This window comes from Naegleria gruberi, assembly GCF_000004985.1.
Source record: "Naegleria gruberi genomic scaffold NAEGRscaffold_80, whole genome shotgun sequence".
In the NCBI taxonomy this organism is placed as follows: Eukaryota; Heterolobosea; class Eutetramitea; order Acrasida; family Naegleriidae; genus Naegleria; species Naegleria gruberi.
Window position 1 is genome coordinate 78,035 of NW_003163247.1, and position 25,975 is coordinate 104,009.

The following is a 25,975-nucleotide window of genomic DNA, read 5'->3' on the forward strand; positions in this document are numbered from 1 at the left end:
AGAGCGCAATTTTGAGAATTTCATCATCCATATAGTTAGCATAATGAACAGAATAGGGATTATGTTTAACTGCCTCTAATATAACCTCCCTGTCACATTTCAATAGATCTGATGCATATCTAAGGCATGATTGACCAGATACTAGTGGTTTATCGCATCTTACAGCCAGTAAAACTATTTCTCTATCATTTTTCATTTCTCCACTCAAATATTCCAAGCACATACTATTTGATTTCAAAGCGAGGAAAACAATTTCTCTATCCAATCTAAACTCGGATGGAGTTTTTGCTATTATATTTCCATTTCGTTTAACAGCTTCTATCACAATATCCCTGTCAGTTGACCATCTTTTTTCTAAATCTCTCAATACCAAACCATCAACCCTGACTGCTTTTAAAATCATTTCCCTATCATTCTTCAGATCATTATTTGCAAAATTTAATGAAAACCCATTGTACTTCACACATTCTTCTATTATTAATCTATCACTTCTCACTTTCTCAGTTGCCAACTCTAAGAGAAGTAAAACATTCTTTTCTACCAATCCCTCAAATTTAACAATCTCTAAAAAGTGCTTTTTATCATCAAATACAGCTCTCATTGATGGATAATATGTCATCAATCTATTTAATATATCTTCTTCTAACAAATGTGCATGACTCTTTAGGAAATTGGCCACAAATTTCGTGTCATTCATTGTATTTTCCAAAGCCAATACTTGCTTTGAATCCACTCTATCGGTCCACAATAAATATTCCAAAGCAATATCAACATCCAACTTTAACATTGGATCAATCATTTCATAAACCATTTGAGGATTATTCTTCATATTTTCAATGATGAATGATTTATCTTTGGCATATTCTATGGGAAAATATTCGTATGATTTTTCCATTCGAACAAACCATAACAGTTTGCCAAATTGTTGGCTTTCAAATTTGAATTTTAAATATTGGAAAGTTGGTTGAGTGGTGATGGGACGATCCGTAAGAATAATTGTAACTGGTTCTAACTCTGACATTTTTTTGTTCTTTCTAATTTAAATGAACCTGGTTCATTAGTCTAATGAGACTGCTTCTGATGTTTGGTGAACTTTACAATATTGCGTTTTGATATAAAAACGTCTGGGATTGGGTTCACACTTAAATTTAAGCAATTTGAAAATATTAATCATCAACCATTTTCATTATGTTCTAAGCCAGCATTATCTCAAAACCTGGCATTAATACGACCTTGTTCTTCCATTTTCATATTGCTTGAAGAACTTTCCAATACCGATGTAACAAGACGAAACCAAAACAACTAACAACCCCACAACAAATAGAACAATCCTCAACAAGAAGAACAGATTAGCATGACGTTCACACTGTCTCTTTGTCATGGTGTATGCATATTCATCCTTATAAAACGGAGAATTCATTCTCTGCATGAGAATAAACCCAACGATTCCCGAATAAACTAACAAACCCAACACAGAACCAATTGCCCAATTCATTCTCAAGCAAATCCTTCTCGAAGGAACAAACAACACATTAAAAACAATTCCAATCATAAAAACCACTCCAACAACCAACATTCCCCACAGAACAATATCCATCAATTGATGATTATCAGTATATGTATAAAAACAAGCTTGTTGCGAGGTGGAAATATTATAAGATACAACCAGACAACTCATTCCGAAAATTAAATAGAAAATAATCCACAATAACCATCATAATTTGAATCTCGCTGTGATGATGATTTTGATGGTGGAAGGATGAGAAAGATTCGAGTTGAGCATTTTTCTTTGAGAGTTTTTTCAATTAAATTTGGCGCCAAAAATAGTCATCTTGATTTTGGTGGGAGAATTGTCAAACTACTAAGGTGTGATTCAAAACAAGCAACAGAACGGATCCATTTCCTTGACAATGTTCTCCTATTTTTGTAATTTCAATTCTTCTAACAACTTGTTCAGCTATTTTACAGTTCTTTCAAACTCTGGAAGTGGTTGGAAAAATTAATTAAAAAATGAATAGATATGATTTCTTGTCTAGCTTGCCGTTTTTGCAGCCATTTCATGCTTTTAATCAATTTTATGAAGAATTTTCTCGGAAGGAACCTTACTCTTCAAAATATGATAATGTACGAGTTGTGGAGTTGTCCAAGTTTTTACAGCAACATTATGAACAATATGTTGAAGATGCCTTTATGATATTTAGTGGAAATTCGTGTTTGACTGATGATAGAGATGAATTACACTTCTTTTTTAAAACAGGAGGATCGGAACAAGAACAATTGAATATTCAGGAGAGTAGTGATCCTGGACAATTGAAAACAAAAATTATATTGATTAAAGCCCATTCTTTAAATTCTGCAGAGGCTGCTGAAAGGTACTTGTTTGGAGAATGTATTTTGAAATATGATGTACCTCCATCAGAAAAGAAGAGAAAGAAACTGGAATCAACCAAACCAACTACCTTCAAAGCTACAACAGAAATTGAGATTGAGCATGCCAAGGCTTTGGAACTGAGAGGATTTCTCACATATAATACTAGTACGAAACTCTACGAATTGGTTACAATTTACTTTGTAATTATGATGATTGACGGTTTCTGTTTTCTGTACGATCACACAGAAATTGAAAAAATTACCAAACCAATCCTCTCCATCAATAAGACTGAGGTCACTAATTCAGTTCAATCCTCTCCCTCAGCCAAGACTGCTTCGGCTGCAGATGCTGAGCTCTTGCGAGATGTGGAACTATTTTTGAAAAATAAGGACAAGGAGAAGGGTTTGAATACTTCTGAAAGTGAAATACATAACGAGGATATTAATATACCATATCTTGGATTGACATCATGCTATACCAATATGAGATTGTATCATATTTTGGACACATTTGAAGTTTCTAATGCTGGAGACAAAATTTCAACAAAGGAGGAAAAGTTGGAAGGAATTCATTCAGACTTGGTTGGATGTATGAATATGATGTTAAAACATTTGAGACCTATCAATATGGGATTTTTAATCAATCTAATATTTGGAAATTATCTCAAAGATTCCATGACAGATGAGGGTGATTCTAACTCTTTTCAAAGTTGTGTCTATTCAAAGTGGAATAATTTAGAGAATTTCCTGCACTCTACCAAAACTCATCCAATATTGCTCAGTAGTAGCAACTTGAAAACATCCTCTCTAAAGAATATACCCACCCAAGATTTGGAAATTTGCTACAATAGTCTATCTGATTTGATTGACCAATATCAGAGTGCACTCATGCCAATCAGTTCAACAGCCAACGAACAAGCCTTAAAAAAACTCAAACAAAAGGAATCAGATCACAAACTCAAAATTGAAGAAATGTGCAAACAATTCAACAATGATTCCTCACTCACCAACTCAGCAATGTTAGTCGATTTGGATGAAGAAATTGCCAACATGAGAGCTACTCAAGAAATGCTCATTCTCTCGAATTGTGTCCTCAACAAGAACTTTTCATTGTAAATAGATATCTAATTCAAAATTAAATTGTATTATATATTTGTACATGTGATTTTGCAAAATTTGATTTTTCTGCCACTTGAAATCATCTATTAGCTTCTACTACCATCCACAAAAAAGGAATAGAAAATGTAATTTGAAACTGATTAAAGAGAATCAATTAAACCAGCCATATCAGAAAATTCGGAATACATCTTTTTAAATTCACTCAAACTCAAATCAATAGTCTTTCTTTGAGAATTGGTCATTAACAATGTAACAGTGACTTTAGCTGTTTGTAAATCCTCACAATCACTTGATGATGTAGAAATACTCAACTTCCAATCCAAATGTTTCAGACGAGGTAATTCAAAATCATCCAAAATTTTCTTTTGTTCACTATTCTCTGTATTTTCACCATTATCCTCATCTCTAAACTTGGTTTCAGCCAACAAAATTTCATACTCTGGACACATGACTTTAATCTTGTTGACTTGAATTTGTGTTGTTGATCTTAATAATTTCGGAAATTCAGCAAGTGGTACTCTGTATTGTCTTGCTGTACGGAATATATACAATAAAAGATTAATAACATTTTCTATTTGTTTTTCGGAAAGTGTTTGATTATTAACTGTAGAAATCCATGATTGATAATCATCAACGTAACATCCCAATCCTCTACCAAGAATAAACATGACTGTCTTGTGCGACATTTCATTGATAATATCTGGATGAACTCTATTCAAATCATCAACAGCACTGTGGAATCCTTCAGGTACACTTTGAAAACATTGGGCTGGATTTAAAGACATTTTTTCACTTATTAATTATTTAATTGATGATGAAAAAGATTTTTTGCTTGATAGTTGGTTGTGATCAAATAATAATATTATCATCTTTGGCAGAGTATATTCAATAATTATTCTAACTATTATAACTAAACAATAGTTTGGAAAGAATTAAAAACAATAATTTAATGAGCAAAATTTGAAAAAAGCCGATAAGGATATCATCCCCTTGTTAGAATCATTAGTCAATGATCAAAATTGTGTTGGAGAAAAAGATTAGAGGTATTGTGTGGTTGTTATGGTGAATGAGACAATGGTAAATTTCGTTATATGAGAAAATATAACGAGTGTCTCTCACTCTCTTCGGATGACAATGATTGCAAATCCACATGTACAATATCCTGACAACCAGGTGGTTACACTCAGCTGCAAGGTGACTGTACCTTTGGACAATCACATATTGTCCATCCACAAGTTGTTGCTACTATTATGGCCAACTAATTTCCAATGTTCAACTGTTTTTCATCATGATAAACATAACAAGATATCCAGTCGCTGTGGTGATTGCACCACAATTAGGAACTGTCTAATCTTTAGCATTGTTCATCATTCCTCAGAGTTGACAAATAGCAGCAACAAGTGTTCATGATCAATATCCAGAATTATTTGATACTTTGTTTCGACATGACCATATTCTTTCTATTGATAAGAGCCATATCCAAAATCTTTCCCAACTCACAATGAGATGAAGCCTTGCTTACCGGACGAGTACAACTTGAAACTGGAGTATTAACTTGATGACCATTATTTACCTTTGTTGGCACATAGGAAGTTCCAATGAATCCCATTTGATTTCTATAGTTTTGAAATTCGAGCATTTTGTATCTTCTAATATATGGTTCAAGCACACAGAGTTTGTTTGATTGAAAAACTATCAACGTTTTGTCGTTTCGTTGTTGGTTTGTTGTGACGTCGTTTTTTCTTCGGCGCTCTCTTCTGATTGTTGCACTTATTGATTTGTTCAGTAAAGTGCTAAAAATTGTTTGATAAAACGCTGCGTTTTCTACCGTTACAAGTGACGGAATTAGAAAAAATCTTAGATAATAATAAAGGCTTGTCGAATGTTGTGATCGATGGAAAGTTGATGAGGTTGATGAAGGGAACTGAACAAAAGGATCTAATTCAGGTGTACAGATATCACTTGCAATTTTACTGTAGATGTGAGTTAATTTTAAACTAGAGTCTCTATTAATATTCAATCAATTTTTATTGATGAAAGGTTGAGCTTAAGAGTGAGGATGATTCATAGTTGGCAAGTTAGAGAGAAGAGATAATTTCCTCAATCGAAAGGTTGAATTGCTTGTTGTGATGTTGATGAAAATCCTCATTGAATTGTACTAATCGGAAAAGTGTCTATTGAGATAATTTCTATTACCGTTGTGAGGTCTTAAGAAAATTGTGTTCTTTTGAAGAACATCAAAAGTACTCTCAATTTACCTTGTACTACCGCTAACTTGAATTCCAACAATATGAACTTGTAGTTCCTTGACTCTCGTTGATGTTCTCTTCAAATCTTATATCATCTCAAAATAATTCACTTACTAGAAAAATGTCAACACAAGAACAAGCAGATAAATGGTTTGAAACTAATATGGATGTTTGGTATGATGCCATTGTCGATCTAACATTTAGGTGAGTTGATCTATTATTCTTCTATTATTTAATTTGGTTATCATATTATAGAACAAGAATGATATCTCTTTCGGAGGAGCAAATTATGGCCATCATTCTCGATAATGAATATTTCAATGGTGAATGCAATCAGGAAGTGTTGGAAACAAGTGGTATTGATATCGTGTCGAGTTTAAATTCCGACACAAGGCGAACAGTATTGGAAACGTTAGAAATTGATGTAAATAGAGAGATGAAAGAATTATCTTGTTGTAATGATGAAGGATGTTTTATTAAATTGAGCTGTAGATCTCCGAAGGATGCCTTTGCTGTATGTGCAAAGATGAAGGAGTTATTCAATGACAAGATTGAGAAAATTGTAATGGAAAAGAAAGGAGTTTTAGCAACTCCCAATGAAAGGTTGATAGCTGTCAACGAATCATTTATACAATCAATGAAGGTGAAGGATTTTGCTGAAGAGTACACATATTTTACCAAGTCAGCAAGAGTATTGGAAGATTTACTGTTATTTCTCAAATATGATAAGAAGCAACGAGAAGAAAATCCTATCAAGATTATCATTAGAGAGTGGGTTGATATTCCTTCAAAATATGAATTCAGATCATTTGTGAAAAACAAACAATTGACAGCCATCTCTCAATATTTTGACACTTGTTCTATCCAGATTTGGTTGCAGAGGAAGATTTAATTAAGGAAAAAAACTATACGACTTTTTCACAAACCAAGTTGCTCATCGAGTTCCCCTAAATGATTACATTTGTGATTTTGCAATTGATTCGAATGGAAGAGTTTACATTGTTGAATTGAATCCATTCTCCACAACAACTGATGCATGTCTCTTCAGTGTAAGTTGACTTTAATTCTTGAAAATTTATTTACTAAAATACTTACAATGAAAATAATAGTGGACAAAGGATGGTGAAATTTTGAATGGAATACAAATCAAGAATGAAACAAATCAATTGGATCAGATCGAGTTTAGACTCAAAAAGGAAGTTGAAAAGCATTTGAAACATCAAATCATTTCAGTGTGGGTTCCTTTTGTCATTCCATCCCAATAAATATTTTACAATTTCCAATAATTGAATTGTAAACTATTACCCAAACACAACCATCAACTTACTTTCTAATTGATTTCCACCATTCATTGAGAAAAATCAATGAAAAAAAATGGGAAATTGGATCGCTAAAACATTTTCCACTTTTTCTACGAGAATCAATAATTATTATGATTATGATGATAATGCAGAGAATGGTCGTGATGATGAGCAAACAAAAGGCCATAGAATAATTTGCGATTTATTTCGTGATTACGATCTTGATTGGGTGATTCCGAATAGTGATGATAATTCCGATATTGATGATCAATATTATCATCAATTAGTTTATAATGAAGAGAATATTGGAGTGTTGGAAGAAAAACTGCCGTGTGAAATCATTGTTTGCATTTTGACTTTTTTGCCTTTTGAAAGTTTAGTAAAACTTGGCAGAGTTTCGAGGAATTTTAGAAATTACTGGATAGAATTGCCACAATTATGGAAATCGAGAAGTGATTCTAAAATAATTTCAGAATGTATGATGCCTTTTTGTCCTGTTTTTTCGAAAATTAATCCAGTGATGAATTCTCTATTCTTTCAAAAGTCAATGAAAGTCAAAATTAATAATTCATTTGTATATTCTGAAATACGGGAAGCAACGGATTTGAGTAGAATACCAATCGTAATACTGTATGTTTTTGTGGAATATTCAATTACTAACTCTTGGGGTCCTTCGATTAGATTTGTTGGTTTGGATAAATGTGGAAAATCGCAACTCATATCCAAAGCAATGAAACGAGAGAATTTCACAGATTTTTATATTCCTACTATTGGATTAGATACCTGCTCTTGTAGATATCGATATCAAAACAAATTGTTTCATTTCAATACATGGGATACGAGTGGTCAGGAAAGATTTAAATTTGTCAACTCTACACTTCACTCGAAAGCAAAAATTAATTGTTTTTGCTTTAGTTTGAATGATTATTCATCTTTTGAAAGGTGTAAGGAAAATTATAACGATTGGAAAAAAAGGAATGCTAATTACAAAGTTATGGAATATTTGGAAAATCATAATGGATGTGTTTTAATACTTGGATTGAAATCTGATCTAGAGCAGAAGGTTCCATCGCAGGAAATTAAAGAACTTCTATTGGTTGAACCGGCCAACTGCAGGTTATATTCGAATAGAGTACAATATTTTGCGCTAAGCTCCAAGAATGATACATTTGAAGATTTGATGATACCATTCCTTTATGCTAGGTCAATAACAGAACAACCACAATTCTTCAATAATTATTAATAATTGAAAAGTTGTTTGTGAAAATAATTTATTTAACACAAGACAATGACAAATTGAAGAGTTGCCAATAGGAGCAAGCAAGCCATATTGAACGTACCCACAGCAGAATTCATCTTGAAGACATATTCTTGTCCAATGTAGGCCCATGATCTTCCATTGTCCTTTCTGGTTGCAACTACATCAATATGATAAGCGGCACTCTTCTTCAGATTTAATACGAAACTAGTTGATGAGGTACATCCTTGAAGTTCACTATCTGCAAAGACAGCACATGCACTTCCATGAACATCTCCATCATCATGTTCTTGTTCAGAGTGAGCATAGACACAATAGTCGATATAGGCAGCATTCTCAACAACTGGATTCCAACTCAATTCAATTTGGTCACCATTCTGTTTAACAGTGATGGAATCAGAGGATGGGAGGATTGGATATGGATTGGTAGAGGTTGAGTAGAGGAGATTATATCTTGCCTTGACATTACCTGAGTTTGTAACCTTGAGATAATAGGTGGAGTTTCCTGGGAGAATACCATAAATACCTTTAAGATTGAATGGAGTAACAACATTTGGAATATCGTCCTTGGATGATCTGCTCTTATATTTAATTTGTGGAAATATGAAAGAGAATAAGCTATTGCCTGTGGTCAGTTCGCTTGCTTTAGAGACTTGGGATGAGTTGGCAATGAACCAATCAATTTTTCCTTCACAAGGAAGAACAAAAACCATCAAATTGGAGCTAGTGACTGGATCTGTTTTAAATTTGTAAAGATTGGTCATACCATTCGATTGAATTACTGAAGGAATGGAAACACCCATTTGATCAGAGAGATCAATTTATTGTTGAGCCATTGAAAGAGTAGTAATGAAGCAAATAATGACAAGCAATATTGCCATCAAGGTCTTGAACAGAATTTCTCTGTTGTTTTGAGATTTGTAGAGAAGGAATATATTTTCTTGAACGCTCTTTGGAGAATTATTTTTTAACCATTTAATTGCCTCTCCACTTTTGGAATTTAATTGGATATTGTGAAATGCAGAGATCGTAACATGTTCAATGTATTTGGTACAGGTTCAATTATTAGTTGATTTCTGTTATTTATTCGAAACATTAAGTGAAATAGTTTAATTTATTTTGTTATTAATATTTCTCACGTATTACTAAGAATCTGTTAACAAATTCAGTTAATTTACAAGGTTTTGATGATTGGCTTTGATGGCTTTTTACATGTCTTTCTCTTGATACAAATCTTCTTCTTGATTGACTTGCAACACTTTTTCTTTCCACCAACTAATTTGAATTTCTTACAAATCTTCTTTCCCTTTGAACGTTTCAAACACTTCTTATAATACTTCTTCTTGATACATCTTGGTGGAATGACAATTGACTTGGCACAATACTTCTTCTTGTTATATTTCACACATTTGGAAATAGTCTTCTTGTGTTTACAGAACTTGATAGTCTTATGTTTGGCACAGAAGAATTTCTTCTTAATGAGACAACATTTCTTAATGGATTTTCTCTCCTTACAATATTTAACCTTCTTATACTTGGCACATTTCTTTGCCCATGAAACAATCTTGCACTTTTTAACATATCTACATTTGGCAATCTTCTTATTATAGGAATCAACAGTATACTTATCACAGACTTTCTTCTTTTCACACTTCTTGATTGGAACCTTCTTGAATTTCTTACAGATCTTCTTGCAACCCTTCTTGACACACTTGTTGACAATCTTGTGTTTGGCACAGAATTTCTTGAAACCCTTCTTAATACAAATCTTCTTAGTTCCATAAGAATCACAAACTTTCCAATACTTCTTCTTGGCACATCCAACAGTCTTGTATGCATGCAAGACACACTTCTTTGTTGCCTTACTGTACTTGTCACATTTGGAATATTTCTTATGTTTGAGACATTTACCAGCACCGACAATTGCATATTGATCACAGACCTTCTTTTGACCGACGAGTTTGTGTTTCAAACACTTCTTAATCCACTTGTGCTTTAAGCATTTTCTCTTACAAATTCTTGGTTTGTGATACTTGTCAACTACGACAACTGGAGGTTTGGTTTGATAGCTGTCACTTGCTTGAACTGAGAGGATTGCAAGTAAAAGTAGAATTGCAATTGAAAAGATTAGATTTGTTTTCATTTTTTTGTTGGATAGTAAAGTTCAAACACATGGTGCTAATTTAAACCATTTCGAATAGTTTTTCATTTGGAACAAACTCAAAAAGTTAGATGTAAGGTTCCAAATTTGGATGGAAATCTGATTTCCCTAATGAAACCTTCACTGATTCAATCTACTAATTTACTTTTCAAATATCAACTCATATTTCAAATTTAAATAATGTTATATGATTCGTACATTACAATTAATTCAAGTTCTTCTTTCACTTTCAAGGTTTAATGCCTTCTTTTGTGTTTCTATTGAATGAGTAATTCATTAAAAATCTTTGGACTCATTCTATGACGTCAAATATTAATTGACAAGCATTACTTGTTTCTGTGAAAATCACTCGAATATTCACAATACTTCCAATAAGACCAAATCACATGCTTCTTCAGTTGTTGCTATTGAAAGTCATGTTTCGTCTGCAAAGAATTGCGACAAGTGCTCGAATGATGATGAAGAGAAAGTTTTGGCAACTCATCGCTGCAAGCAATGTAATTCGTTTGATTTGTTTTCAAATTGTGAAAGACAATTATTTACAAAAAAAGGATGATGTGCGTAGACAGAAAAAATTGTAATTTGTAATATTGAAAGCAATTTTCACGTTTCAACCAGTCAGTTATGAGAATTCCATTGAAAAGCTTAAAAAAAAATGACAACCAACAAACCTGTTAGATTTTTCAGTGGCCAAGTCATTGTTACCAAGAGAACCAATCAATACTTTGAAGTATTTGATTCAGTCTGTGATCAGAAAGCAGACACAGAAACTATGCAAACAGATCAATACAATTATTACATATTTGTTGCAGTGTTGGCAGATGGAGTGTACAAGTAAAGAATAGAGTAAAGGTGAATGATGTAATCCTAGATGAAATTCATGGTATTAAAGTATATAGAGCATTCGGAACGAATTATTCCAAACGAACCTTTGCGACTTATTCAACGTGATGAACAATTTGAACACATTGCACAATTCAAAACACTTATAAAAGCAAAGGATGATCCAAACGATACCAGCTACTTTATGACAACCAAATATTATGAAGGAGGTACTTTAGGTAATACCAAATATGGATTTTCATTTAACTTTGTAATTTCAGTTGGAAAACAATTAGTTCAAGGTTTGAAAGATATTCACATGAAAATGAGTCTTATCCACAGAGATATAAAGTTAGATAACATTGCTCTTGATCAAGTGGTAGTTGAAAATAATGAAATTCAAAGCGCAATCATCAAGGTTATTGATTTTGAAAGTGCTGTTTCTATTCAAAATCAGGGAGCTCTTGAAGAAGAAATGTATCATGCCACTAAAAGTTATCGATGCCCAGATGATATACTACTTTCCACCAAGAGCGAGATTTATGCTCTTGGTTTGATTTTATTTAGAATGTTGTATGGTACCTATGGTGAAAGAGACGAATTGCACGTTTCTCAAAATTTCAAAGGTCAACAAGATTACACCGAACAAATGAAAAAAAGCCTTGATGTGAATACAAGATTACACAGAACAATTATGGATGATTGTAGAATGAAAAGATTATTGAAAAGGATGTTAAGTTACAATCCCCACCAAAGACCAGAATTAGACGAAATAGATTTTGAACTTAGCATTATTAATACAGCTGTTGATCCACCAATACCACTACCGTGTCTTAGAATCGATGAATCTTATAGACAGAAAAGATGTTTTGAACCTAAATCGGTTTATTTGGAAGATATTGCTGACATGTTTAATGTTGATGTTCTTTCCATGACACCTGAAAATATTCTCAGCTTTTGTGACAACAATGAATGTGCTGGATTGAGTTCTGATTACTTTATTCAAGATACATGTGTTATGATTATTTGTAAGATTATGAATGTTGAACCACATCCAGACAAAAATCAAACACGTAAGCTTTGTAAACTTGAAAAGGAACATTTAAACAAGTTGGGCTATGCCATGAAAGAATTCGAGTTGAATTTAGGACAAAACCTATCAAGAGTCAACAAACTTTTTGAAAAACAAAGAAAAAACAAAAATCCAAAAGAAATATTAGATATGGTAAATGAGAATCTTGAAGTTAATCCAAATTTGAAGAAAACAGCCAGTGATATACTGCAACTTGTAGATATGATAAGACCACAGCTTAATCTACTATCGACACCATCCTCAGACACCGAAAACATCGATGATGGCGATTCTCGTTTTCTGAAGTTGTTTCCAATTTCAAATGGTTCATCAAGTCAAAAACCAACCAAAATTGTAAAAGTGCAATGCTTGAACGGTGGTGATGAAAAAACTATTGATGTAACCAATTTTGATGTTATGGGTACTCAATGTCAACAGAGATTTCAAAATGAAAAACTGATTGCAATCTTGAAACAGAACAAATTTGTTGATTTATTGGAAGAATTGCAAGATGGAGAAACATACGTTGTTATTACAAGAGACTATTTTTTAAACAAGTAACGTTTCCTTAATAAAACATTCAAAAAAACGTTTTAAATGTTGTCTAGAATGTTGTTGAAACCCTTAATTTTCAGAGCCGAAAGGTTACTCTACAATAGCAACTCCACCTAAGAGAGTCTTATTAGAAACGTTACCTTCCCAGTCTAGTCTTCATCTCTCCTTTGAGGATCAGCTAATCCCACTCGCAACTGGTGAACAATTTAAGAAAGCACTCCCTTATCATCATATTGCTTGTTAGACAGTTAAAAGCCCTTGGGTTTTATAAAAAGAGATTCAGTGCAGAGATTGCCAACTGAATACACGACCATTTCTAGTATTGGAATTATCCTGTATGGAATGAAGAGAAATCATAGGGATAATACATTGTATTAGAGTTATCACAGTGGACCCATCATTGTTGATCTAAATCTGCCTCTTAATTATACGTATTATCTTCAAGAAAATGTTAAAGAAGATATAAATGGCAATGATTGCATTAGTTGCTCAACACAGAGAAACTTTGCAGAAACCCACAAGTTGATTGATTCAATTGATTCATTTAGTCCAATGAATTGGCCAGGAGTTAATCCAAGTATGAGAGATACAGAATCCCTTCAAATTATCATGAAAGATATTGAGAAACATAGAATAACTAGTTCTCATGTTTATCATTGGATGGAAGGAGTTGAATTGAAATATTCAGATGGAGGAAAGATTTGGTTTCATTTTACAATTGAAAATGCATATGTAATGGTTGATTATCAATCTTCTAGTTTATTTTAGAGAGAGTGGATTGTTATACTAATAGAATAATCAAATTAATAGTAAGAGAAAGATTGAAAAAGTAAAAGTAGGAAGACAGGGAATCAAACTCTGATCTTTGGAACCACAATCCCACTAAACCATCTCCCTCATTGCATTCTTACATTTAGAATAATTTAAGTATATTAAGGGTTTGGTCAGGCAAATTAGTTGATATGCAAATGGGAACAATCTTCTTATAAATTACATCTTTCATAATAATCTTGAGTGTGATTTTGCAAATAGATTTGATTAGAAATAGTTTATTCCTTTTCTTTGTATGATACAATTTTCAATGCTAATAGTTTCGCTCGCAGTTAGCAAATTTGAGGTCTATATTGATCAAGATGATATGCCTATTATTGAATATGTGTTGTTACTATTACACATAACAATCCGAGCACTTCTTTACCATCTAGCATCCCAAACATCACTATATTCATGTCTATGTGGCAATGATTCAATTCCACTCAAAGTACAATCCTTTGTAGTCTTTGATAAAACGGAACGAGTCATTGTTCTTCCGGCTCCATGATATTCGGCTTTCCAATACTTGTTAGAGTGAAGTGTTTTTGTTATTTTTAGATTTTAAAAATAAATTTGAACACTTTGAGTTCTTCTGGTGTTCATTGTAATTATACACATGAATTTTGTTGATAATAAAAGTTGTAGTCTACATGTGATGAGCAATGATAAATTGTGTTTCTTTTCATGAAGATTAGAATACACAATTAACTTCTTATTATTAGTATGAGCCCATCTTCACATATTTTTTGAAACAAAAAGCTGGGCTCTGGCGATAATAACATCATCAAGCTGTGCTTTATTTGATGATGAAGTATTTATTAGACTGCTTATTTAAAGCGTATACGAGCAATCATTGTACAATCTACACAATCATCATTCATCACAACATCAAAAAATGTCTCAACACGATATTAACAACATGTCCATTAGAAATGTTGCAATTTGTGGTGAACCATCAAGTGGAAAATCCTCTCTTGTCCACTTGTTAATCAACAACAATCATCAAACAAATTCAACACAAATTCTTTTTGAAACTTTTCAATCACAACTTTATTCAACAAGCCTAAAATTAAATTCTCATCATGATGTTGAAGTAAATTCTATCCTCAACTTGGTGGATTGTATTGGTAGATTAGAATCACTCTCCCAAGTCAAGGCAGATCTCAGATTGACTGATGGTTGTATTATGGTAGTTGATGCAAGTTTACCAACATTTGGAAAATATTCGGAATTGGTTTTGAGACAAATTTCACAGGAGAACATTCCTCTTGTTGTACTGTTTAACAAATTAGATGAACCTTTGATGGATTGCAATGTTGATTTGGAGGAAATTAACAAATCAATACAGAGGATTGTTGATTCAGTTAATTTGGTGATGAGCACATTCAATACTGAGAGTAAATTAAGTTTGGAAAGTATTGTATTTGGATCTACAAAGCAGGGGTGGGCTTTTACGTTGAAACATTTTGCCATGTTTTATTCGAAACAATTTGGAATGAACCAAGATGAATTATTAGAGAAATTGTGGGGAGATTGTTATTACGATGCAGAAAATGGCAAATGGACAAATCAATCTAATGACAACATTTTCCAAAGGAGTTTCTGTCAATTTATTTTAAAGCCTATTAGGAGAGTATTAGCAGCGTGTGAAAAATCAGAGTTTAATGTGTTAGAAGAGGTGTTAAATCCTTTTGTGAAAAGTCTTTCAAAAACAGAATACACGGATCTCAGCAAGCAAGAATTAATCAACTCAACCATGCAAAAATGGCTATCAGCCAACAACTCAATACATGAGTTGATTTTTAATCAATTACCTTCCCCAGAAAAGGCTCCGTATAACAGGGCTAAAAGTATCTATTCTGGCTCAATTACAGACAAATTCGGAACAGCCATCAAGAATTGTGATCCATGTGGTCCCTTAGTTGTACATGTTTCTTCTAACAAAATTATTAATGGAAAGATTTATGCAATTTCAAGAATTTTTTCTGGATCTTTGAAATCTGACACTATTGTAAGAGTATTTAATTCAAAGCAGGTGTTTGAGGAAAAATCTCTTCGAGGAATTGTAAAGATCAATGGCACGAGTATTGAACCTATTGAAGAGGCAAGTTGTCAATTCAATCCTATTATTGGATTGATTGGAATTGAATCATGTTTAACAAACAAAGGATCCACAATAACTGAGAGTACAGAATTGGAGGCTAAACCATTTATTTCTGATTCAAAAAGTAATTTACCAATGATTAATGTCTATGTAGAGCCTAAGAAACAAGCCTATCTTCCCAAACTTATAAGAGGACTAGAATTAATTTACAAATGCGATTCTTCACTATCTTTCACTTTGGATGAATATACTGGAGAGAAGATACTTACAGTTTTTGATGAAAAACATTTGGATTCGGTGCTACACCAATTTAAACAACTTCATCCAAGTATTGAACTCGAGGTTTCTGGACCCATTGTAAAATATCAAGAAACAGTGACAAGTTCATCTGCAAATATAACACTTGTAAAAACACCAAACAAACACAATAGGCTATGGCTCACTACTGAACCTTTAAAAGAGGATGTAATTAGCTATTTTGAATCAGGAAAATTACCTAGCGAGCCTAAACAGAGAGGTAAAATATTGAATGAAAATTTTGGCTGGGATTTGGTAGATGCAAAAAAGATTTGGTCACTTTGCGAAAATAGTCTAAACGTATTTGTTGACAAGACACAACAAGTTTGTTATTTGAATGAAATCAAGGATGCAGTAATTCTTGGTTTTCATATTGCAACAAGAGAAGGGCCACTATGTAATGAATTAATGAGAGGCGTACGTTTTAATCTTAAAGATGTAGCCATGTACAGTGATGCCATTCATAGAGGCACTGGACAAATAGCACCAACTGTGAAAAGAGGTTGCTATGCTAGTGTATTGGATGCAGAGCCAAGTTTATTAGAGCCAATTTCTCTAATGGAATTCAAATGTAAAAAATCGGAATTGAGTGCTGTTTATTCAATACTCAATTCAAGAAGAGGAGTTGTGATAGAAGAGCAACACACTTCATCTGTTTTTGGAAAGGCTTTTTTGCCAGTTTCTGAATCGTTTGGGGTTTTGCAATACTTGGATCAGTATAACGTTTCGTCTCAATTTATTTTTGATCACTGGCAGCCAATACCTGCTAACTCATCCCAATTTCATGACATTGTGTATAGAACTCGCCTCAGAAAAGGTCTACCAGAAAAGTTACCTTGCCATTCTGAACTAGTAGACAAACTTTGATGAAACAAATTAATGAAAATTTAAAAAAAATGGAAAATATTTTACTGGGTAAAGAATTATGTCATCATGAAGAGAAGGAATTAAATAGATTTCAGTTCTATTCTTCTTGATTTGAAGAGAGTAACTAAACTCAAGCGAAGATTGAAGCGTAGATCTAATTAGTATTTCAATGTTTCCTATTACAACAATATTGTCATCATACATAGAAATGTGGATAATATTCGATGGATTAAAGTTATGACAGTGTTGATATTACAAGAGCAAAATATAGGTACTTTAGAACTCTTCTAATTCCGTTTAAAATTATTGTAAAGACCAATAATCAATCAACAAGACCAATAATTGTAATTGAGGTTTTAGCAGAAACGAGAAAATTCAATCATCATTCGTTTATTGTTGAAAAAATTAGGAAATGATTGAAAATTTATTATCAATAACTGATATCAAAATATTGGATCAAGCAAGAACTCCCAGAATATTTATCCAACAACAAGAGGAATAAATATTTCAAAAATTTAAACATCTAATAAATTTGATTAAAAAAAATTCATAATTTAAGGTTTTGATCATTAATCTTGTCCATCAACAAAATTAAATGGAAAATCTTGGAGCAGAGCTTTGTTATTTGGCACAATTACCACCGGAAGAACAATTCACAATTCGACTTGTAATAATTTGGGAATTAGACAATAATAAGTTTCTTGTTTGTAGAGCAAAGCCAGACAATGCCTATCCATTTCTCAATGAGGATATGGAGTATTCTAATGCGGATATTGTTTATTTCAGCCCAATTGAAGTGTATACACATACACCTGTAATAACAGGAGATGTAGTGGAAGTTGGAAGAATTTTAATTATTGATAATGCATTGCATCTTGACTCAGTGACGTTTATTGAGAAAGCAAACACTATGCCAGGTAGGATAGAGTATATGACTGAAACTATGAATGATATTTGGATTCAAAAGGAGTATGTGAGTAATGGGAAAAGTTCAAAAGTGGAGGAAGAGAGTGAAATAGATGCAAGTTTACTTGATCAATTACCATTTGATATGAAATTTGAGATTATCTCTTTCATTCCAACTTATTCGAAACAAGAACGAATTAAACTAGTCGAGAGAAATGTAAGAATAGCCTGTGAACTCTTGAAAATATGTGAGGATGAGTTTAATGATAAATATTGTGATAAAACGTGTACTGCAATGCGTATTGAAAAGAGATTAAATCCAGATCGATTATATGAAATAGATAATGATTTTATCAGATTTGTGAAAATGAGATTGATTAATAAGGAGTTTGCCAAAATTATGAAGGAAAACATTATGAAATTGGATTTATTATATATTTATCGAGATGATATAGGAAGGAGACGATTGGTAAGGACTAGTATTGAACTTGCAAGAAGAGATTATTTCAAAGACCCTTCACTTAATCCCATCTATTTTCTTTATTATTATTCACAGATAGAAAAACATGCCTATCCCTACTATGGTTATAATGATCTTAATATTGCATGTGCGCCATCTTTAGATAAACTGAGCAGGTTTGATTTTGCAGTATCATTCTATGAAAAGTTTGGATTGTCATCTAATGAAATATATTTGATGGAAAAAATAGATTTTTGTGTTAACAGGAAGGAACTAAAATTATATAGACCTACGTTCATCTTGGAAGAGTTTAGAGCACTTTTGGGAGAAATTTTTCTTGCTCTAAATTAGAAATCTATTGCCTCTTTTTTGATACTAGAGTATCACAGTTTATTGTTGATGAATTAAGCACTCAAAGCTATATAATTACATTACACAAAAGAGATTTTTGCAAGAGAATACAAAGATTTATACAGACGGATGAAAATCCACCTATACAAATTAATCTATTTGAGCTAGAAGAATATCATCCATTAATGGATCCTTATCCCATACAAAATAAGCTATTTTTCTGCATGGATTTATCGCAAACCAAACGAATGCTGGACTCAATTTTAAATAATAATCATAGCTTAATTTTGGACACTACATTCCATCCTTCTCACCTAAACGAATACTTTTCAAAACTTTGTCAACACCAGTCAGGAGGAAAATTTAATGCTCATCCTTGTGAAAGGGAGACCACTACTGACTATGAATTCATTGATGTAATTCGAAACTCTAACTATTCTATTGAACACATGATGCACGAAACTTTGAGTCTGATTACTTTGGATCCAAAGTTACGGAGCTATTTTTATAGACCTTACATTACATTTTCAGGACCTTCTTTATTATTTGCCAATCATTATTCAGCTGGTTGTGAAATTGCTTTCCAATACATGGAAGAGCCTGAACTTTCTTATCGAGACCAAAATGGGTTAACTGTACTGCACTACATTGCAGAGAATTTTTTGGAGATTAAGCAACAGAAAATTTTAACAGAAAAATTAGTCAAATATCCCCATTTATTGAATATTTGTGATAATAGGGGAAGAGTTCCAACTGATATTTTTATGCCACCATTTGCAACAAATTTTTTACGTAACTATATTGAAGAAAATGAAATTACAATTGAACGAAGGTACATACCATTTAACCCCTTCGAGTTACCTTCAAAGAAACAAAAACGAATTGATTCATATTTTAAGAAGAAACAATAAAAGCATAGCTTATAATTCGTTTGGCATTATCCAGTTTGTAATCTCATTATTGTAAACCTTTACACAAAATGCAATCAACCACTGTTGAGGAAATATCCAGCATGATTAATTTCTATTCAAAAGTTGGAAATTCAGCTTTCCATAATCACCTACAATGCAGAGATCGAAACATTGGCCTTCCACTGAGATTGTGAAATAGTTTAATTTATTTTGTTATTAATATTTCTCACGTGTTACTGAGAGTGTGTAAGTAAATGCCATTAATTTACAAGGATGGTTTAACGATTGGCTTTGATGACTTTTTACATGTCTTTCTCTTGATACAAATCTTCTTCTTGATTGACTTGCAACACTTCTTCTTTCCACCAACTAATTTGAATTTCTTACAAATCTTCTTTCCCTTTGAACGTTTCAAACACTTCTTATAATACTTCTTCTTGATACATCTTGGTGGAATGATAATTGACTTGGCACAATACTTCTTCTTGTTATATTTCACACATTTGGAAATAGTCTTCTTGTGCTTACAGAACTTGATGGTCTTATGTTTGGCACAGAAGAATTTCTTCTTAATGAGACAACATTTCTTAATGGATTTTCTCTCCTTACAATATTTAACCTTCTTATACTTGGCACATTTCTTTGCCCATGAAACAATCTTGCACTTTTTAACATATCTACATTTGGCAACCTTCTTATTATAGGAATCAACAGTGTACTTATCACAGACTTTCTTCTTTTCACACTTCTTGATTGGAACCTTCTTGAATTTCTTACAGACCTTCTTATATCCCTTCTTGACGCACTTGTTGACAATCTTGTACTTGGCACAGAATTTCTTGAAACCCTTCTTGATACAAATCTTCTTAGTTCCATAAGAATCACAAACCTTCCAATACTTCTTCTTGGCACATCCAACAGTCTTGTATGCATGTAAGACACACTTCTTTGTTGCCTTACTGTACTTGTCACATTTGGAATATTTCTTATGTTTGAGACATTTTCCAGCACCGACAATTGCATATTGATCACAGACCTTCTTTTGACCGACGAGTTTGTGTTTTAAACACTTCTTAATCCACTTGTGCTTTAAACATTTTCTCTTACAAATTCTTGGTTTGTGATACTTGTCAACAACTGGAGGTTTGGTTTGATAGCTGTCACTTGCTTGAACTGAGAGGACTGCAAGCAAGAGTAGAATTGCAATTGAAAAGATTAGATTTGTTTTCATTTTTTTTTGTTGGATAGTAAAGTTCAAACACATGGTGCTAATTTAAACCATTTCGAATAGTTTTTCATTTGGAACAAACTCAAAAAGTTAGATGTAAGGTTCCAAATTTGGATGGAAATCTGATTTCCCCTAATGAAACCTTCACTGATTCAATCTACTTAATATCAACTCATATTTCAAATTTAAATAATGTTATATGATTCGTACATTACAATTAATTCAAGTTCTTCTTTCACATTCAAGGTTTAATGAGACCTTCTTTTGTGTTTCTATTGAATGAGTAATTCATTAAAAATCTTTCAGTTCTAAGTTTCCTGCAAGATGGACAAAAAACATCACGGTCATCGGTATCAGTAGATTCTTTACCATTCCATCGTTTGCTGCTAATTATTTCGGCCAATGTTGGAGAATAGAGATAGGTTAAGCACTTGTCACATTTGGCTATACAGTACTTTCTTGCCAAATGCCTGTCAGAGTATTTCTCCTTTACAAAATCATGGTTTTCTGCTAAAATCTGAAACAGTTCTGAAGGTCTATCAATAAAGATGTACTCATCTGTTGTCATAATATTTTCAACTCTTTCTGCATGTTGAATCTCATCAGATTTTAGATTTTTCATAAAATCTTCCACATTTTCCGAGTGTTTGAATGGTGTGGTAAGAATAAAATCGAATATAAAGCAGTGATGATTCCTTGATAGGTGTCTACGAAGTTTCCACAATGCAGCGCTCAATCCAATACTCTTACATAGGTCAATAAAATAATAATCCACATTTCTCAATACTAAAGGATACAAGTATTCAGAAGCATCCAAATCTATAGAACTACTAGGGTCAGTAGTATGCGTTGATTGAACATGCAAGTTAGATGAAGGATGAAACCTATAATATCCAGATTCATAATTCGAGAGATAATTTTTAAGAGTATGCAATCGGTGGCTTTCAACAATAAAATCACAATGCATGGCATGCAGCAAAGGATGGTCATATTTCAGTACGAATGTGTGAAAACCTCTAGTTCCATATTTCCATGCCCGCCTATTATTGATTTCTGAGTTTCCGGTTTCTTTAGAAAGAAAATTTATCTTATACTTGAGGGATCTTAAACATTCTAAAACAGTAAATACTTGTGATCCATCATAGGCAAGTTTGCAGCAATCCAAGTCAAAAAATAAAAGTAACTCCTCAATAGAATCATATTTCAATAAAACTATTTGAATATTTTGGTTGCTTTCCACTCTGTAACCATCCTTTAGACTCATTCTAGGACGTTTTTGACAAATATTAATTGTTGTCTTGGAGCTCATTATGTTATAATCAAATTTGGTAGATTTCTTCTCAAACATTAGCATTACGTGTTTAATTGCTTGATTAATCACATCATTTGACTCGCCATTATTAATGATGAAAATATCAATATCTTGACATCCACAACCAGTTAATGTGTGAAGGAGTGATCCTCCTGAAACAACAAAGCGTTCCTTTGTTTTGGTTGTTCTATTGTACTGAAAGATGCAATCATAAATAAGGACTCTTGCTAGTTCATTAAGGAAATGGTTCTTGAATCTTTCTTCGAAATTAGAAAATGTCATCTTGTGAGGATGTTTGAAAAATCTCACCAATCTCTCCAAGTAAATAGAATAAAGGTCTGGATTTGGTTTGTCTACATATGTGTGATAATCAATTTGTGAATGGCTACCTAATTCACTTTGTTGATTGTAAAGATCTGGAGTAATTACACGATCCAACTTCCATATTTTGTCCAAATCTGTATAATACTGCCTGGTCATTCCTTTCACACATCTTCTCCTTACAAATTGATCAAACGTGAGATAGTATCCATCTTTCTGTGGAAAGAGTCCATAAGGAAAGACAGGAAGACTTTCATTTGACAACTTTTGAATTTCATCATCTGGCAAACTATTTAAAGAGGCCATTTTCAAATCAGCAGTATCATTAATTTCCTTAATTTCTGGATCATCCGCTTGATAAACGGTTGAAAACTTTTTCTGATCATGAAAATAACTCAAAGGCCACGATACTGAACTTCTCGTTCGGAAATATTGATCATAGGTCAACATGACTTTCTCTCCACCACTAGCCAAACTATCCGAAAACAAATCAAACGCTCTACTCAACTCTCCAATCTTCCTCTTTCCATTCAAAATATCCAAACGAAGCCTCTCAACACTCTGACCATAAATCTCATCAAACAATTGATAAACATCTCGGCATGTACATATAAAATTGAAAAGGCTCTTCGTATCCATATAAAACATCCAATCTAACATTATTTCATTTGGAATTTGCTTGATTAAATTATGATCAGGTATTACTTCATAATGAATTTCTCCCCAATCAATATTAATAATATTATTATCATCACCATCATCCTCATCACAATTATTCATTAAATAATTAGTATCGGAATCGATATATCTTTCTTCATCCTCTTCATGTTTACGTATCAGACCTCCATTGGAAAATATCTTTCCATCTTCAATAATCATTGCCACCTCATCAGTACTCGATTTAATTGTATAAATATTGTTGTTGTTGTTGGGTGAGAAAATGTTTGGATTAAATTCATTTTGGATTTTTTCTTGGCGGGAAATTCCAGAAGAGGAAGCAATCGTAGTGGATTTTTTTTCATGATCCTGAATTTCCTCCCAATCAATAATGAGATCATCATTGTCATCATCACTGATAACGATTACCTGATTGTCAGGGGTCTTTTTGGTTGGGCGGGAAGAGGGTGAATCTGAATCAAACTTTCGTTTCATTTTTTTTGATTTTATTTCACTTCTAGTTTGTGCACGAATTTAGTATTTGAAAGATGATTCAATACTATTTGATATTTGAAATAAAGATATTGAGTTATTTGTTTCATCTTTCCTTTAAAGTTATTCGAATTGTTCGAGCCACATCAAGTGACAACCATCATTCTTTGGATTTTTAAAAGTAATTTGTTCGAATGGTTTGTATAATTCACCAGTTTCCAAATGATTAGTTTCGTATTCTGAATATTTTACAACAGCTTTTGAGACAAAGTTATGTTGTTCCTTAATTGATTTTGAAGTGTGACTTGTGCACTCTGCAACGGCTCCCTTAAATCCCAACACATTTTTAGCATAATCAAAATGAATTTTGGTCAATTGTGAAGCAATTCCTTTTCCTCTATTTTCAATTTAGTCAAAAATTATGGAATATTTCAATAATTTAAAGTCAATCAATTTACACACCTATACTCTGCATAAACACTTGTGCAATTCAAGTGAAGAATCTTTCCAAAACTTTCAGAATTTTTAATTTCCTTCTCACGTTCAGGATTTGCATGGAAGAATTTTTCATGTAACAATTCCAAAACTTTAATCACTCTTCCAATTTTCTTATTTTCCATCAATTTTTCTGGAATAGTTGCAAAAAAGCTTTTGGCATAGTCTTCACTGATGATTACACCAATTAATTTTCTATTCATTTTCATTAATTTTTCATTAATTTAAATAAATATTCACCAATTATATTATTATTTTAAAAAATTAATTTTAATATTATTAAACACCTCGGAATAAATATAACAAACAAGCAATACACTTACCCAGTAGCTGTATCGATAGCTACATGTCCCAATCTCTGCTCACAAGCCACACCTGCAAAATAAACCTCAAAATCCAAGTAATCATCAGGAACATGTCCCAACGCTACTCCCATTGGTTCCGATGTACCAAAAGTATAGGCAAGACATTGAACGGCTTCATCCAAATACTCTGCAGTTAACAGTTGATATTGGATAGCATCAATAACAGTAGAATCTTGTGATGACATTTTTTTAATAGTGGTTGATAAATCTTCACAGTTGTTTGCACAATATTCTGAAACATCGATTCTCTTCTATTGGCAATGTTCCACTCTTAAGTTAGTCAACTTGTATTACAAATTTTATTGAGTTATTAGTAATGTTAAAGGAAAACAATGAAGAAAAACCTTAAAGATTACTCAGAATCTTAACACATGTTGACTTTGCTTCTCTCTTGGTACTATCCTTCAAAATCCACTTTCTTCCTAATTCACATCCGTGTGAATAAGATGTAATTTAAAAAAAATGCAAAAAGATATTTCTCCTGATCAATTTCGTAGATTGGTTCGGAATGGACAGTTTGAGCATGGTACATCATCAGGATATTGTGAAGGTTGGTTGAATTTTATTGGATGATGGAGTGGACTATTGAGAATTTTAATAATTATTTTGATGATATGATTAAAGGCTTTATTCAGGCCAATTTGGTCATTCTGCCTTCGGAATATGCAACAGAATTTGAAGAATTTTGTAAGCTAAATCATCAGCCATGTCCAGTATTGGAGACTCTCAAACCAGGATGTATAAAACCAGAGAAATTAGTATTGAATGAAAATGAATGTGATATTAGGAAGGATATTCCAAAATATAGAGTTTTTAAAAAAGGAAAATTGATTGAAGAAACACGTGATGTTACAAAATATTGGAGGGATGATCTGGTAACTTTTCTGATTGGATGCAGTTTTTCGTTTGAGAAGGCACTTCAAGCTCATGGAATTGAAATTAGAAATATTACAGAGAAGAGAAATGTATCCATGTACAAGACAAATATATTATGCAAGACACAACCAAACTTTAAATATTTGAATCAATCAATTCCAATGGTTGTTTCCATGAGACCTGTAAAACCAGACCAAGTAGAACTTGCCAAAGCAATTACTGAACAATTCACAACAACTCACGGAGGACCAATTCATTGTGGAGATCCTAAAGAGATTGGTATTGAGGATTTGAGTAAGGTTGACTTTGGAGATTCAGTTACAGTGCATCAAGATGAGATTCCTTGTTTTTGGGCATGTAAGTTTTTAATGATAATGTGAAATTGTTTTTTACATTAATTTAGGTGGTGTTACAAGCTCAATGGCAGCACTTGCTATTGAGTCAGACATTTGCATTACTCATGCTCCTGGAAATATGTTCATTTCTGACATTAGAGAGCCAATAATTTCCCTTAATAAAATTGGAAATGACCGAAAGTAAAATAAAACAAAATCAATTAACATGTGCACTAACATGTTCTTAAACGCATCCTTGAATACGCATACTTCACAGA

At 32.6% G+C, this 25,975-nt stretch overlaps 14 protein-coding genes across 14 annotated transcripts in view; 8 read left to right on the forward strand and 6 right to left on the reverse strand.

The window, feature by feature from the left end:
- NAEGRDRAFT_75414 (uncharacterized protein) overlaps window positions 1–1,021 on the reverse strand; it is a gene marked incomplete at both ends in the record, with an annotated part of 1,780 nt that extends 759 nt beyond the window's left edge. Inside the window, one exon of the mRNA XM_002669603.1 lies at window positions 50–1,021. Coding sequence (XP_002669649.1) covers window positions 50–1,021 — 972 coding nt within the window. The remainder of the gene's footprint in view (window positions 1–49) is intronic.
- Window positions 1,022–2,010: 989 nt separating this feature from the next.
- NAEGRDRAFT_75415 (uncharacterized protein) lies at window positions 2,011–3,486 on the forward strand (the record flags this gene model as incomplete). The annotated part of the gene is made up of 1 exon (XM_002669553.1): window positions 2,011–3,486. One exon carries the CDS (start codon window positions 2,011–2,013, stop codon window positions 3,484–3,486), a length of 1,476 nt encoding a protein of 491 aa, XP_002669599.1.
- A 143-nt stretch (window positions 3,487–3,629) lies between these two features.
- NAEGRDRAFT_75416 (uncharacterized protein) lies at window positions 3,630–4,274 on the reverse strand (the record flags this gene model as incomplete). Its single annotated transcript, XM_002669604.1, has 1 exon — window positions 3,630–4,274. The coding sequence occupies one exon, from the start codon at window positions 4,272–4,274 to the stop codon at window positions 3,630–3,632; it is 645 nt and encodes a 214-aa protein (XP_002669650.1).
- Window positions 4,275–5,859: 1,585 nt separating this feature from the next.
- NAEGRDRAFT_75417 (uncharacterized protein) lies at window positions 5,860–7,003 on the forward strand (the record flags this gene model as incomplete). Its single annotated transcript, XM_002669554.1, has 4 exons — window positions 5,860–5,942; window positions 5,994–6,595; window positions 6,669–6,787; window positions 6,848–7,003. 4 exons carry the CDS (start codon window positions 5,860–5,862, stop codon window positions 7,001–7,003), a joined length of 960 nt encoding a protein of 319 aa, XP_002669600.1.
- Window positions 7,004–7,769: 766 nt separating this feature from the next.
- NAEGRDRAFT_75418 (rab family small GTPase) lies at window positions 7,770–8,282 on the forward strand (the record flags this gene model as incomplete). The annotated part of the gene is made up of 1 exon (XM_002669555.1): window positions 7,770–8,282. One exon carries the CDS (start codon window positions 7,770–7,772, stop codon window positions 8,280–8,282), a length of 513 nt encoding a protein of 170 aa, XP_002669601.1.
- Window positions 8,283–8,314: 32 nt separating this feature from the next.
- NAEGRDRAFT_75419 (uncharacterized protein) lies at window positions 8,315–9,100 on the reverse strand (the record flags this gene model as incomplete). Its single annotated transcript, XM_002669605.1, has 1 exon — window positions 8,315–9,100. One exon carries the CDS (start codon window positions 9,098–9,100, stop codon window positions 8,315–8,317), a length of 786 nt encoding a protein of 261 aa, XP_002669651.1.
- A 371-nt stretch (window positions 9,101–9,471) lies between these two features.
- Window positions 9,472–10,440, reverse strand: NAEGRDRAFT_75420 (uncharacterized protein; the record flags this gene model as incomplete). Its single annotated transcript, XM_002669606.1, has 1 exon — window positions 9,472–10,440. The coding sequence occupies one exon, from the start codon at window positions 10,438–10,440 to the stop codon at window positions 9,472–9,474; it is 969 nt and encodes a 322-aa protein (XP_002669652.1).
- Window positions 10,441–11,329: 889 nt separating this feature from the next.
- Window positions 11,330–12,913, forward strand: NAEGRDRAFT_54080 (uncharacterized protein; the record flags this gene model as incomplete). Its single annotated transcript, XM_002669556.1, has 1 exon — window positions 11,330–12,913. One exon carries the CDS (start codon window positions 11,330–11,332, stop codon window positions 12,911–12,913), a length of 1,584 nt encoding a protein of 527 aa, XP_002669602.1.
- A 1,726-nt stretch (window positions 12,914–14,639) lies between these two features.
- Window positions 14,640–17,546, forward strand: NAEGRDRAFT_55937 (elongation factor G, domain IV; the record flags this gene model as incomplete). Its single annotated transcript, XM_002669557.1, has 1 exon — window positions 14,640–17,546. One exon carries the CDS (start codon window positions 14,640–14,642, stop codon window positions 16,986–16,988), a length of 2,349 nt encoding a protein of 782 aa, XP_002669603.1. The 3' UTR covers window positions 16,989–17,546.
- Window positions 17,547–17,583: 37 nt separating this feature from the next.
- Window positions 17,584–18,705, forward strand: NAEGRDRAFT_75423 (uncharacterized protein; the record flags this gene model as incomplete). Its single annotated transcript, XM_002669558.1, has 1 exon — window positions 17,584–18,705. One exon carries the CDS (start codon window positions 17,584–17,586, stop codon window positions 18,703–18,705), a length of 1,122 nt encoding a protein of 373 aa, XP_002669604.1.
- Window positions 18,706–18,953: 248 nt separating this feature from the next.
- NAEGRDRAFT_75424 (uncharacterized protein) lies at window positions 18,954–19,616 on the forward strand (the record flags this gene model as incomplete). The annotated part of the gene is made up of 1 exon (XM_002669559.1): window positions 18,954–19,616. One exon carries the CDS (start codon window positions 18,954–18,956, stop codon window positions 19,614–19,616), a length of 663 nt encoding a protein of 220 aa, XP_002669605.1.
- A 192-nt stretch (window positions 19,617–19,808) lies between these two features.
- NAEGRDRAFT_82089 (uncharacterized protein) lies at window positions 19,809–20,847 on the reverse strand (the record flags this gene model as incomplete). Its single annotated transcript, XM_002669607.1, has 1 exon — window positions 19,809–20,847. The coding sequence occupies one exon, from the start codon at window positions 20,845–20,847 to the stop codon at window positions 19,882–19,884; it is 966 nt and encodes a 321-aa protein (XP_002669653.1). The 3' UTR covers window positions 19,809–19,881.
- A 2,902-nt stretch (window positions 20,848–23,749) lies between these two features.
- NAEGRDRAFT_75427 (uncharacterized protein) lies at window positions 23,750–24,671 on the reverse strand (the record flags this gene model as incomplete). Its single annotated transcript, XM_002669608.1, has 3 exons — window positions 23,750–24,023; window positions 24,089–24,316; window positions 24,445–24,671. The coding sequence occupies 3 exons, from the start codon at window positions 24,669–24,671 to the stop codon at window positions 23,750–23,752; spliced, it is 729 nt and encodes a 242-aa protein (XP_002669654.1).
- A 277-nt stretch (window positions 24,672–24,948) lies between these two features.
- Window positions 24,949–25,902, forward strand: NAEGRDRAFT_75428 (uncharacterized protein; the record flags this gene model as incomplete). Its single annotated transcript, XM_002669560.1, has 3 exons — window positions 24,949–25,036; window positions 25,111–25,719; window positions 25,766–25,902. The coding sequence occupies 3 exons, from the start codon at window positions 24,949–24,951 to the stop codon at window positions 25,900–25,902; spliced, it is 834 nt and encodes a 277-aa protein (XP_002669606.1).
- Between the last annotated feature and the right edge of the window lie 73 nt (window positions 25,903–25,975).